The sequence below is a fragment of the Tupaia chinensis genome, unplaced genomic scaffold (assembly GCF_000334495.1).
Source record: "Tupaia chinensis unplaced genomic scaffold, TupChi_1.0 Scaffold000054_1, whole genome shotgun sequence".
NCBI classification, from domain to species: domain Eukaryota; kingdom Metazoa; phylum Chordata; class Mammalia; order Scandentia; family Tupaiidae; genus Tupaia; species Tupaia belangeri.
The window spans coordinates 3,259,800-3,274,044 of NW_006159512.1; the positions used below are offsets into that span (position 1 = coordinate 3,259,800).

At 41.3% G+C, this 14,245-nt stretch overlaps 1 protein-coding gene and 1 pseudogene across 3 annotated transcripts in view; one reads left to right on the top strand and one right to left on the bottom strand.

Annotated features, from left to right (window-relative positions):
* BLTP3B (bridge-like lipid transfer protein family member 3B) overlaps positions 1-14,245 on the bottom strand; it is a 110,125-nt gene that overhangs the window by 12,722 nt on the left and 83,158 nt on the right. For all 3 annotated transcript variants that reach the window (XM_006141376.3, XM_006141377.3, XM_014591725.2), the window contains 2 exons: positions 8,358-8,611; positions 7,909-8,017 (listed from right to left, as the gene is read on the bottom strand). In XM_006141376.3, the coding sequence (XP_006141438.1) occupies positions 7,909-8,017; positions 8,358-8,611 (363 nt within the window). The remainder of the gene's footprint in view (positions 1-7,908; positions 8,018-8,357; positions 8,612-14,245) is intronic.
* LOC102479356 (phosphoglycerate mutase 1 pseudogene) lies at positions 5,310-6,243 on the top strand (annotated as a pseudogene).

Genomic DNA, 14,245 nt, shown 5'->3' on the forward strand with positions numbered 1-14,245 from the left:
CAAAAAAAAAAAAAAAAAGAAAGAAAGAAAAAAAAAGAAAACATGCTGGGAGCATGTGCATGCTTGCCAAAATCCCAAAAGAAATGAGTAGAGGGGAAGAAACTGTAGTGAGATCCTCCTTCATGAGGGGTGCTGTCTCACTTTCTCTCACTCTCTCTTTCTGTCTCCTGCATGCATGCTCTCTGGCAGCTTTAAAAAGAGGAAGAGGAAGAAGAAGGAGAAGGAGGAGGAGGGGAAACAGGAGGAGGAGGAGGAGAAATTGCAGTGTGACCCTCCTTCATGAGGGTGTTGTCTCATTTTCTCTCTTCGCTCTCTCTTTCTGTCTCCTGCATGCATGCTCTCTGGCAGATTTAAAGGAGGAGGAGGAAGAATAATTAAATGGGACAGTAATTCTCGAGTGTGGGATGGTGGCGCAGCAGTAGTACAACTGGACTCACATGGGAAAGGTCCTGCGTTTGCATCCTGGGACTTTCCTGAGCATGTGAGGCACTGTGCGTGAATGCTCAAGATCCAGAGTGGATGAAATTAGGAGCAGATCCTGGCATGAAGACACTTGTGAGTACCTGACTCTGTTTCTCTCTCTCCGTTATGGGGGAAAAAAAAAGAAACTTAAAAAAAAAAAAAAAAAACCTAAGGGTGTATATGGAAAAGATACAGGCTTATCACAGACTTTTTAATACATAATAAATATGAATAATTTAAATATAAATACACAATGTCCCCTCCCTTAAAATGCCTTTGTTTAAAAAATCAATGGGATAATGGGCCACTGTTCCAGATAGTAATATGTCAGATCCTAGGAGTTCTGGGAGGAAAAACATTGGGAGCCAGTACACTATTGTTAAAAGTAGCAATATTCTGTACGGTATAGTATATACACTACATACATACACACACATTTTCTTTTTTCCTCAAATTATTTTAACTTACTTTAAGTCATATTTCACTGGAGCAACAAGACAATTGTGGTGTACCATTGTCATTTTCTAAAAAGTTATTACTTCAGTTAAAAAAAAAGCTGACAAAACTTTATTGAAACACTGATAATTGTTTTTAAGACTTTCTCAAAAAGTGTGAAATACTATGATGTGATGAGTAGCGAAAAAGGCATAAAAGCACCTATTTAATGAGATCTTTATTTAATCACATTCAGAGCAGTTTAGACTACATTTTATTTAATAACATTCACTATAGCTTAGACTACACTAAAAGAACAGGAAAAGAGTGAGGGGAAATATTAGGTAAGCTGCCATTTATTACCACCAACAAACACCCACAACTAATATTTGAAATAGCTACTAATGGTATTATTTTGAATGCTTATGCTTGCTAAATAAAATTGACTTTGAGGAAGGGAAAAACAGCATATAGTTGGCCTTCCACATCCATGGTTCTGAGAAGATTTAAAACATGAGAGATTCAGTTGCCTTAAACTCCATGGCCAGGTGGGATCTAGTCACTTTAAATTAAACTGCCTTTAAACTGGCCCTAAAACTACACTTTTTAAAGTATACATTTAAAGTATACAATCTGGTTTTTACTATACTCACAGATGGTGCAACAATGACCCCAATCACCCGTACCAATTCCATTTTTTTTAAAGAATTATTTTATTTAACTTCATTTATTTATTTAAATTTGACCAAAGAGGGACACAGTGAAAGAAGGAAAATGAGAAAGCAAGCTGCCAGGTCTGGACTCGAACCATGGTCAACAATGTGGGGGAGTGCAGTGCCCTTCACCACCACACCACCTGCCGGCTCCCCATTGCTTTTCAATTCCAGCACTCTCTGACCCAATCAACTACTAATTTACTTTCTGTCTCCATGAACTTACCTATTCTGGACATTTCACATAAACAAAAATCATAGACTATATAGTCTTTTGTGACTGGCTTCCTTCATTTAGTATAATGTTCTCAAAGTGACCATGCTATAGCCATATACCAGTATACTATTAATATAACATTCTTGGAAACAGCAATTAGTGTAATGGCTATGTTGCTGAACTCCCATGTAGTCAACCATGGTTCGAGTCCTGGACCCCGTGGCTTAAACTCACGCCGGGCACATGTGCGTGTGTGCCCAAGATCCCAAGAGGAGAAATATATATAAAACATTATTTTCATTGCTGAGTAATAATTCCATTATACAGCTGTACCATATTTTGTTTATCTATTCATCACATAATAACATTTGGTTGTTTCCATTTTTTGCCTATTGTATTTTTGAATCAAACATTTGTGTACACATTTTTTGTGTGGATACAAATCTTCATTTCTCCTGGATATGTGAGGGTACTTCAAAAGCTTCATGGAAGGGAACCAGCAGTTAGCGTAATGGCTATGTCGCTGGACTCCCACGTAGTCGACTGCGGTTCGCGTCCCGGACCCAGTGGCTTAAAACTCACGCCGGGCGCGTGTGCGTGCGTGCCCAAGATCCCAAGAGGAGAATGGAGGAGAAGGGATTGCGGCGTGACCATCCCCTCTGGGGGGTGATTTCTCGCTTTCTGTCTCTATGTCTCTCTCTGTCTGTCTGGCGAGCGCACGTGCCCTATAGCGAAAAACCTCTCCAAAAAAAAAAAAAAGCTTCATGGAAAATGAAATTAAAGTACAACTTTATTTTGTTGCAACAAATTTTGGAATCCATATATAGTTTTATGGTAATACTCATTTTCTATGAACTTTCTGAAGACCCAATGTATACCTAGGAATGGAATTGCTGATTCATAGGTAATGTAACTTTTTGAGGAACCATCAAACTATTTCTAAAGCGTCACAGCATTTTATAACCCCAACAATGTGTAAGGGTTCAAATTTCTTCACGTTCTTGCCAACACTTGTCATTATTTGTCTTTTTTCATTATAGTCATTCTAGAGGATGAGATGGTGTTTGCTGTTTTTGATTCTCATTTCCCTAATGTCTAAAGATTTCAAGTACCTGTTCATGTGTTTATTGGTAATCTACTTATCTTTTTTGGAGAAATATATAGTCAACACTTTTTAAATTGGGTTATTTATACTTTTAGTATTGAATTATAGGAATTCTTTATACAGTGTGGATATCAGACCTTTACATCAGATATATAATTTGCAAATATTTGCCCCCACTCTGTGGGTTGTCTTTTCACCTTCTTGACAGTATTGTATAAAACATAATAAAAAAAAAAAAAAGGTTTGATGAAGTCTCATATATTTTTTTCTTTTACCATTATGCTTTTGGTATGGTATCTAAGAAAGGTAGAGCCTCAGGTCATAAGAATTATGCCTAAGTTTTTCTTTAAGGGTTTTATATTTTTAGCTCTTACACTTAGATTTCTCAACCACTTAAAAGTTCTGTGTGTGATGGATAGAAAGGGTTTAGCCACTAACAAGGATACCTAGGAGTTCCAGCAAGATCTGTGAAAGAAGACATTCTTTCTCCCATTAAATATTTCTTGGCAGCAATGTCAAAGATCAATTAACCAGCTTAGTCACAGTGGGGCAGGCTGCTACGGCACTGCTACTGAGATGAGGCCACGTTGGAGTCCCAGGATGACGATGTGTACCTATAGACCTAACAAGCTGGGAGGCAGGAGCAGGAGAATCCAGATATGGTAAGATCCTGTCAAAAATCAATCTGTTTCCCTCTCTCTCTCATAAACAAATCAACTTAAAAAGAAACTAAGGCCAGCTGTGGTGGAGTGGAGCAGCGGTAATACAAAACTGCATAAGTGAGGCTGTACGGGAAAGTCTTAGGTTCACATTTCAAGGTCTCCCTGTATAAAATGGATATATGTGTGTCTGTAATCCTGGTGGGAAATGAATCATGACATGAAGACCCTGTTGGGGGTGTCTAAAGAGATAAATAACCTAGAAAAAAAATTAATTATGTCCTGAAAAAAAAAAAATCTACTGGACCAGCTGAATCTCACATGGTCAGCTTCGCAGCTCAAGTCCTGGACCTGGCACTTTATGAGACACACAGGGTTGTCTTCATGTGTGACTAAAATCCTGAAAGGGAGAATTAAAGGAGAAGAAAAAGACTGTAACATGACTATTCCCTGTGGAAGGTGCTTTCTCACTTTACCCCTCTCTCCTCATCTCTCATCAGTGAGTGGATGAGCTTTCTGGCACAATTTTTTTTTCTTTTCTTGGAGAGGTTTTTGCTATAGGGGGCGTGCGTTCACCAGAAAGACAGAGAGAGACAGAGAGACAGAAAGCGAGAAATCACCCCCCCGGGGGGATGGCCACGCCGCAATCCCTTCTCCTCCATTCTCCTCGCGGGATCTTGGGCACACACACACACACCCCCAGCGTGAGTTTAAGCCGCCGGGTCCAGGACTCGAACCACGGTCGACTATGTGAGAGTCCAGCGATATAGCTATTATGCTAACTGCTGGTCCCTGGCAAAATATTTTTTTAAAAATCAACTAACCATAAACGTATTTATTTCTGGACTCTGAATTCTATTACATTCTAATAATCTTTTAACAAGCTCCTTTTCTACTCAATCGGCTAGAGAATACTTTGTGCTTACAATTATGAATGCTGACTGGTTCTCTTTTCTTCAAAGGCTGAGAATTTGGGGATGCAGGTTTATCCCATTTTCTTGACTATGGATGTTGTTTCTATTTGACAGTACCCAATCTGTAGTGATTGTGAAAGAGGACCTCTGCTGCTAGATGAAAAATACAAGTTTGTGAACTGGGTATGAATCATACCCTTCCAGGGATTTTGCAGCTACAGAATCTAACACAATATTTCAATCTAAACACAACCTCTACTGATACCCATTTCTGGGTAGGAACACAGAAAAGGATTTCAAAAAGCAGATCCTGGGGCAAACAGGGTAGCACGGTGGTTGAAGGCGTTGGACTCCCACATGGCCTACTGCTGTTTGAGTCCTGGTCCTAGTAACTTGCTTTCTCAATTTCTCTTTCTCTCTCTCTCTGATAAAATTAAAAATAGTATGAGGAAATAAAATTAAATAATTTTTAAAAAGCAGATCTCAGATTATTCACACTATTGCCTCAGAAATCCATCCCAACCTCAGCACCTTGCTAGAGAGATTTCTCCTGTTTGTTTGTTTGTTTGTTTTTGTTTCTAAGAGAGAGATTTTTGCTATATGGTGTGTGCACTAGCTGGAGACAGAGAGATAGAAAACAAGAAACCACCCCCCGAGGGGGGTGGCCATACCACAATCCTTCTCCATTCTCCTCTCGGGATCTTGGGCATATAGGCGAATGCAGCTGGCCTGAGTTTAAAATCATCAGGTTCTGAACTTAAACTGTGGTCAACTACGTGAGAATCCAGAAACATAACCATTATGTCATCTGCTGGTTCCGATTTCTCATTTTTGAGTAGGAACATCCCTAGTAGAGTTCTTAACTTTTTTGGTCCCTTTCTCACTCCTTTCCATGGAAGAAGGTATGACCTATTTGGTAAATGAATTTAGAAAAAAGAACAATGGAGTCTGCACAGCATCCTGAACCTGCTGCCATGGCCGCCTACAGGCTGGTGTTCACCCTACATGGTGAGAGCATCTGGAACCTGAAGAACCACTTCAGCATTGGTGAGATGCCAGCTATGAATTTGACATTTGCTTCACCTCAGTGCAGAAGACGGCAATCCAGACCCTCTGGGTAGTGCTGGATGCCATTGACCAGATGCAGCTGCCAGTGGTGAGGACTTCGTGCCTCTACAATCAGTACTACAGGGCGGTTCTCACTGGCCTTAATAAAGCAGAAACTGCTGCTGGCACAGGGAGGCCCAAATGAAGATCTGGAGGTGCTCCTTTGATGACCCACCTCCCCCGATGGAGCCTGACCACCCCTTCTATAGCAACATCAGTAAGGATCGCAGGTCTATAGACCTCACCAAAGACCACCTGCCCTCCTGTAATAGTATGAAGGACATATTCACCAAAGCTTTGACTTTCTGGAATGAGGAAATAGTTCTCCAGATTGAGGAGGGGAAACGAGTAATGACTGCAGTTCACAACAACAGTCTGCGGGGCATTGTCACACATCTGGAGGGTTTCTCTGAAGAGGCTATTACAAACCTGAACCTGCCGACTGGTATCCCCAATGTCTATGAGCTGGACAAAGACTTGAACCCCATCATGCCCATGCAGTTCCTGAGGGATGAAGAGACTGTACATAAAGCTGGAAGCCATGGCTGCCTGGGGCAAGGTCAAAAAGTGAAAGCAAGCAGGCAGACAATCATCCCAAGGAGCTCTCTCTCTCTCTGCCCATCCCACCCCTCTTCACCCTCTCATCCCTCTGCACGCTCCCCTGCACAGGTCACACTGATCACATCTGAAGGCATTTGAAGTTGAGATTACAGATTGGACCAGTGGCTCCTATTTTCATTTTGGCCATTTTGTTTCCTGCACTCATTCACTTCATGCAATCTAGGAGAACAGCATCTCTAAGGCATGGATTCTCAGTCCAAGCGAACTCATTTTCTACTTGAGAGTGAGTAGTAGTCACTCTAGTTTTTTCTAGAGCTTTGTTTACTAAGGATCCACTTGAGTAGGACTAGGGAGGAATCATATTAAGGCAAGACCAAGGAGCAGAAGAGGGCCTGTTTGTGTTCCTGGGAGCCAGTCCTGTGCTCTTCTGTAGGCAGGTCACTATCAGGCACTCCAGTCATTCCAGTGGAAGATGATAGAACCTTCATGATGATTTAAAAACATGATGACTTCCTCCATGGCCCTGCCTCCAGAAGACTTGGACCAATCCTGATTTAAGGTATTGGATTTTTACAAGAAAAGAAATACATATATATAGATAATACAAAAATAATACAAAACAGAAGCCCTTTTGGTGATCCTGGTCATGACTGACACATGAGGTCATCAGAAGATAAGCTATTCCTCACACAGACATAGGATAAGCTCTTTGACTTCTGAGGGGTAGGAATGGATTCTGCTCCGTATTTTAGACTCCTCCCCCAACCTTGTTTTGCAGCAACAAAATGCCTTTTGATCACATCCAAGCGTGTCTTTCACTGTGTTTGATTTCTGAATCATGTCCCATTTGTGTGGTCCTGTCTCATGGACCCAGTGCTCACTTTGAATTTAACTGTAATAAATCTTTTTTCCAGATCAGTATAATAAAGGAGTGATGTACAATAAAAGGAAAGAAAAAAGCGAAAGAAAAGGAAGGAATAAAGAAAAAAAGGAAGGAAGAAAGGAGGGGGGGGAGGGGAGGAAGGAAGGGACTAACGAGGTATGTGTGGTACAATCTGTTTTCGCTTTGGTCTCGCAGGTCTAAGACCTGCTTGCAAAAATGAAGCTTTCTGTCCTGCTTTCTCTATAAGAAGATCTGTGGTTTTAGGAGCTGAAGCATTTAGAAGAGAGAGTCATGCAGCAAGCCTACTTCTCATAGACCTAAGCTATCTTCTCCACCTGAGCTTTTATCAGTAATGAAGTTATAGTAATGTAATGAAGTAGTAATGACCTGTGTTGGCCTGACTTGTATGTCTGTTTTCAGTTGGTCTCAAACTCCAGAGTGGAAGACTCCCCAGACTGTTTCTACCTCAGCATCAGTTCTCTCTTTCATAGGATGATGTAGTACACAGTTATCCCACAGTGGGAAATAACACTAGGAACTAAGTAGGAAACGCAAGGACAGTCAAGAGACGTGTAAAGCCCTGAAAGCTTCTCTCATTCATTCAGTACATATTTGGAGAATAGGTATTAAGCCAACTATAAATGAGTTATTTTCAGGGTCTGTGTTAGTATACAAACATTGTATTACAACGAACTGGAAGTGTATACAGACATTGTATTATAATGAACTAGAAGTATACGCAATCATCTACTACTGCATGTGTACATACAAATAAACAGTGAGTGAAAAGAGGCAATACATAAATAAACTTCAAATTTTGAGGTATTCATTTAAATTATTTTTCATATATACCTTTGATATGAAAAGAGCCATCATCATTCCTCTCTATAATTAGATGATCTATATGTACAGTTATAGGAGGTGGTTCAACGGATACTGTACTACTTCGAGGACTGTCATCCTACAAGAAAGAGAAATAATATTGGTATGTTATAATTTAAGTAAATGATAAAATAATTTTCCATAACATTATTTCAGCTAGTCTCATTATTAATGAGTTAGAAATGTATCTTCACATGCTATGGGTGATATAAAGAGAAAACTGCCTGTTTTATTTTGACATTTTCTAATTTCTAAGAAGTATACCTGTATTCATCAAAAGGACCAAAAGATTCATTTAAATAAAATGCCGACAGAATATATATATAGTATAGAGAAGGTACATTGTTAGATATGAATCTAAGTCCAGGCAGGAAAAGTGAACATTTATAACATGAGCATATATATTTTATTTAGCATACTTTTAAATTGATTTTTGTGTTAGAAACTTGTATCTTCATTGGCATTACTGTTGCAACAGCTTCATCTTCCAAAAAATGTTGAATATTCATTAGAGAAGATGTAAGAAACTCAGTGCTAAAGTTTTCTATATGGCATTGCAGAAATCCATTTTTTTCAGCAAGCAAAGAGTGTATTACAGCACCAGGCCCACTTTCAAATCTCAGAGAAATCTCAGGAGAGGCTTTGGAATGAGTTACAGCCTTCAGATCTGAACCTAAAGAAAATGAACATAAGAAGTCATAACTTCGTAGTGCTACTTATAAATAATAATATTTGTAATTAAGAAGATATTGTCACTTTATACATTAAAACAGTAATAGGTAAAATAGGTTTAATATTTATATCTAATTTAAACAATATTCTACAGAACATATATACTATGCCATATCTGCCCAACTTTCAATTATAATACTGACTTCTTTCTCTTTTTTTCTCTGTAGTTGTCTATAGCACATGTGCACTCACTAGAGAGAGAGAGAGAATGATAGGGAAGGAGGGAAAGTGAGAAATCATCCCCCGGGGAAATGGCCATGTTGCAGTTCCCTTTCTTCCATTTTCTTCTGTGGATTTTGGGCATGCATGCACACATGCCCAGCATGATTTTCAAGCTGCTTGAGTACAGGACTCAGATTGTTCAGTTGGCCATGTGGAATCCAGCCTCCCTAAACTCTGTGCCACCCACTGGCCTCAACTACAGTAATACTGACTTTTCTATATTTTCTATTTTGGTAACAGGAAAAAACATGCCATGCCATTCTATCACTCTAATAAGACAGACACCTCTTATTAGCAGAGTGTGCTTGTATACCTATCTAGATATCTGTAACACAATGGACTGCTGTGATAAAGAAACAGTCATGGCACTTAAAGATTTTTTTAAGCCATTATTCAGAAGCAACAAAACCCTGAGATTTTATACCTTCCTCATTAAATTTGGCCCTTAAACAATGCAAAAGTAAATAGAGAAGATCTCATCAAGATATTTCTATTAGAAAAAAAATCTAGGGAACCAGCAGTTAGTGTAATGGCTATATCGCGGCCAGGACCCGGTGACTTAAAACTCACACTGGGCGCGTGTGCGTGCATGCCCAAGATCCTGAGAGGAGAATGAAGGAGAAGGGACTGCGGCGTGACCATCCCCTCAGGATGTGATTTCTTGCTTTCAGTCTCTATGTCTTTCTCTGTCTGTCTGGTAGCGCACGCGCCCTATAGTGAAAACCTCTCCAAAAAAAACCCTAAAGCTGAATGTATTCCAAATCTAAAACTGAATCTATTTCTTGATCTATTCCCAAAAAAAAGGATGGCTTATAGGATAAAGATATAAATACTCAAGTTTATAAACAAATTTTAGAGGGACCAGCAGGTGGCATGGTGGTTAAGGGACTGGATTCCCACATGGCCAACCACAGTGCAAGTCCCAAACTGACAGCTTGAATACCATGCCAGGCACATGTGTATATGTGCCTAAGATCCCAAAAGGAGAATGGAGGAAAATGAATTGCAGTGTGGCCACTCCCCCCAGGGGTTGATCTCTCTCTCTCTCTCTAACCTCTCTGGGGAGTGCAAGCACCCTTTGGCAAAAACCTTAAATACACACACACACACACACACACACACACACACACCAAAAACATAAAAATAATTAAAACATATTAAATTTTAGGGCCAGCTGGTGGCATGGTGGTAAAGGCAGCTAGATCCATGTGGCTGACCATGTGGTTGAAGTCCTAGATCTGGATGCTTGAGGAACATGCATAATACATGTGCATACATACCCAAAAATCCTGAAAGAAGGGGAAAATGGAGGAGAAGGGGTGTGGCATGACCATTACCCATGGGGGAATCCTTTCTCTTTCCATCTCCTTTTCTCTATCTCTGTTTCTGTCGCTCTCTGGTGAGCACATATGCCCACTGGCAAAAATTAAAAATGAAACAAAAATTTTAAATTTCAAAAAGTTCCTGAAGGGGAACAGCAGTTAGCGTAATGGCTATGTCGTGGAACTCCCATGTAGTCGACCGCTGTTCGAGTCCTGGACCCGGTGGCTTAAACTCACGCCGGGCGCATGTGCGTGCGTGCCCAAGATCCCAAGAGGAGAATGGAGGAAAAGGGATTGCAGCGTGGCCATCCCCCCTTGGGGGTGATTTCTCACTTTCTGTCTCTCTGTCTCTGACTGCCTGGTGAGCACACGCGCCCTATAGCAAAAACCTCTCCAAAAAAAAAAAAGCTCCTGAAGTATATCTAATTTTTAAGTGTCTATTAGAACCATTCAAGTAAATTACTTGTGAACTGGCACTCATGGTAACTATTTTGCTTATTTATGCTACTAACTACAAAATGAATGAAGAGGCAATATGCACATGGTATAATCTGATTTAAAAATTGAATAGTGAGGGAAAGGCAAGACAGAAGAGGAAAGGTAAACATGGGGGAAGGACTAATAAAATACTTTAAATTGCTATGTTAAATGTGGACCAACAATGAGCTTGTTTGTCCCAGCTGTAGGATCCCCTCTTGGGATCTTGGGCACGCACGCACACGCGCCCGGCGTGAGTTTAAGCCACCGGGTCCAGGACTCGAACAGCGGTCGACTACGTGGGAGTTCCGCAACATAGCCATTACGCTAACTGCTGTTCCCCTTCAGGAACTTTTTGAAATTTAAAGTTTTTGTTTCATTTTTAATTTTTGCCAGTGGGCATATGTGCTCACCAGAGAGCGACAGAAACAGCTGTGGTGGTAGAGAGTGTTAGATGCTTTGTTCCACAAGCTGGGACATGGGAGGGTCAAGTTCAATTCCCAGTACAACCTAAAGTCTGGAAGAGGTGGTGTGTCCCTGTAATCCCAGTGACTCAGAAGGCTGAATTCAGCAAGAAGATAAGGAGCGTTGAGCCTAGTCTGGGCAACACAGTGAGGCCTCATCTAAAAAAGAGCCAGGTACAGTGCCACGTGACTGCCGTCCAGGCTACTCAGGAAGCTGAGGCAGAGCATCATGACACAGGGAGATTCTGTCTTCAAAAATTAAACAGAGCCTTCCCCATAACACAGCAGTTAAATAACTTCTCAGAGAAAGCCAGCTACCACACAGCTGACCTGGGCTTGAGTTCTGCCTCAGGTTTGAAAAAACATGTGGCTGTACACATGCTAGAATCTTGATGGGATGGAGAGTTGGAAGGAATGGACTGCAGAGTGACCAGGTCCTGTGGGGGGGGATGAGGGGATGGGAAAGGGAGCAGGGAAGGAGGGGTTTCCTCTCTCACACATGTGCATGGGTGCATTAAGTAAACAAACAAAATAAAACGAGCTTGTTAGCAACAGGGAAAAATATGATCAGCTTCACAATTCATAGAACCCATGAGGTGAAAACAAACTAGCTTTTCGGGAAAAGCAAAACCATTTCTGTTCTTAAGATATGAAAGCTATCGGAACCAGCAGTTAGCGTAATGGCTATGTCGTTGAACTCCCACGTAGTCGACCGCAGTTCATGTCCCAGACCCGGTGGCTTAAAACTCATGCTGGGCGGGGAACCAGCAGTTAGCGTAATGGCTATGTCGCTGGACTCCCACGTAGTCGACCGCGGTTCGTGTCCCGGACCCGGTGGCTTAAAACTCACGCCGGGCGCGTGTGCGTGCGTGCCCAAGATCCCGAGAGGAGAATGGAGGAGAAGGGATTGCGGCGTGACCATCCCCCCTGGGGGGTGATTTCTCGCTTTCTGTCTCTATGTCTCTCTCTGTCTGTCTGGCGAGCGCACGCGCCCTACAGTGAAAATCTCTCCAAAAAAAAAAAAAACTCATGCCGGGCGCATGTGCGTGCGTGCCCAAGATCCCGAGAGGAGAATGAAGGAGAGGGATTGCAGCGTGACCATCCCTTCTAGGGGGTGATTTCTCACTTTCTGTCTCTATGTCTCTCTCTGTCTGTCTGGCGAGTGCACACGCCCTATAGTGAAAACCTCTCCAAAAAAAAAAAAAGATATGAAAGTTATTTATCCCATCGGTCCTCTTAAAACCTCCTAATTAAATTCATGATAAAAAGAGTTTTTTGGAGCAGAGATAAAACAAAATAAAATATTATTAGTTGAAACCATTCCCCCCTACTAATCCTTATGCCACAGAATTGTTATGCCATGTCTTCCTATTAAAGAAATCCAAGATTTAGGTCAGCAGATGGTGTAGTGGTTACCTCACTGAACTCTCACACGGCCGATGATGGTTCAAGTCCCAGACATGGTGGCTTCAAAATCACACCAGGCGCATGTGCCTGTGTGCCCAAGATCACAGGAAAAGAAGGGATTGTGGTGTGGCCATGCCCCCTGCTGGGGAGGTGGGTGATTTCTCACTTCCCTCTCACTGTCTCTGTTTCTGTCTCTCTGGCGAGTGCATACAGCCTAAAGTAGAAACCTCTACAAAAAAAAAAAAAAAAAAAAAAAATCCCGCATACTATACTTCACACACTATCTTTGTCAGTATGGCTTACTGCTGTTTGAAATGTTTGAGCTAACTGTTGTTTTTCCATGAATATTTTGAAGATCATTCCTATAGCAAAGAAAACTATGGTAGCTCATCAACATTTTAAGAGATTTAAAAAATGAGCACCGTCATTTAAAACTCTTAATACTACTATTCTAAAAACTTTCTCCATAAGACTGAAAAAGACATGAAAACCATGAGTTTGTACAAAGTTTCCTCCTCACCCACTGCATGTTCTCTTTCTTGTATCTCTCTATGTCCAAGCAAATGTGTTGATCGTGAATGAAGGGCTGTATGTTTATTCCAAATACCAAATACTCAGTCAAAGTCAGAAAATACTCACGTGTAAGTAAGATAACTGAATATGAAAGTTGACATTTATTCTAGCATGGAACTGAATTTGACCTTCTAGCATTATTTTGTCACTCTTTACATACAGAAAAGAGCTCGGTTTTCTTAGATCTATTATCTTAAAGAATAGGAAGTTTGAAACAAGATGAAACTTATCAACAACACTGAAATCAAAAGATCTATCTTCAACAGATCATATAACTTAATCGAAATACCTTCTGGAAATACAGTTAACTCAAAGAACAAATCTCTTCTTTTATTATCATTATAAATAAATTCAAATTTTCTTTCTCATTTTTGTGTTTTAGAGGATTTTACCTTAGAGTGCATGTGCTCGCTGGAGAAAGAGATGGACATAGGCAGTGAAAAGGAAAATAAGAAATCATCCCCCAAGGGGAGGCCACGCTGTAATCCCTTCTTCTCCATTCTCCTCCTGTAATCTTGGGCATGCATGCACATATGCCTGGTGTGATTTCTAAGCCACTAGGTCCAGGACTTGAACTGCGATCAGCCATGTGGGAATCCAGCAACATAACCCCTATGCTATCTGCTGGCCCCAAATTCAGTTATTCAAAGGGAGGATTGCTTGGGCTGGCCATGTAGCCTACTGATTAAGGAAACTGGATCTCCTATGGCTAACTGTGGTTCAAGTCCAGGCGAGGCCAAGGAAGTGGGAGAGGTATATGTCTAAAATTCTGACGGGATTAAGAAACAGATGGGACCAGCAGTTTGCGTAATGGCTATGTCGCTGAACTCCCACGTAGTTGACCGCGGTTCGCGTCCCAGACCCGGTGGCTTAAAACTCACGCCGGGCGCATGTGCGTGCGTGTCCAAGATCCCAAGAGGAGTATGGAGGAGAAGTGATTGCGGCATGGCCAGCCCCCCTGGGGGGTGATTTCTCGCTTTCTGTCTCTCTGTCTCTGTCTGTCTGGCGAGCGCACACGTCCTATAGCAAAAACGTCTAAAAAAAAAAGAAAGAAAGAAACAGAGAAGAGATTGCAGTATGACCACACCCTACTGGGGTGTGCTTTCTCCC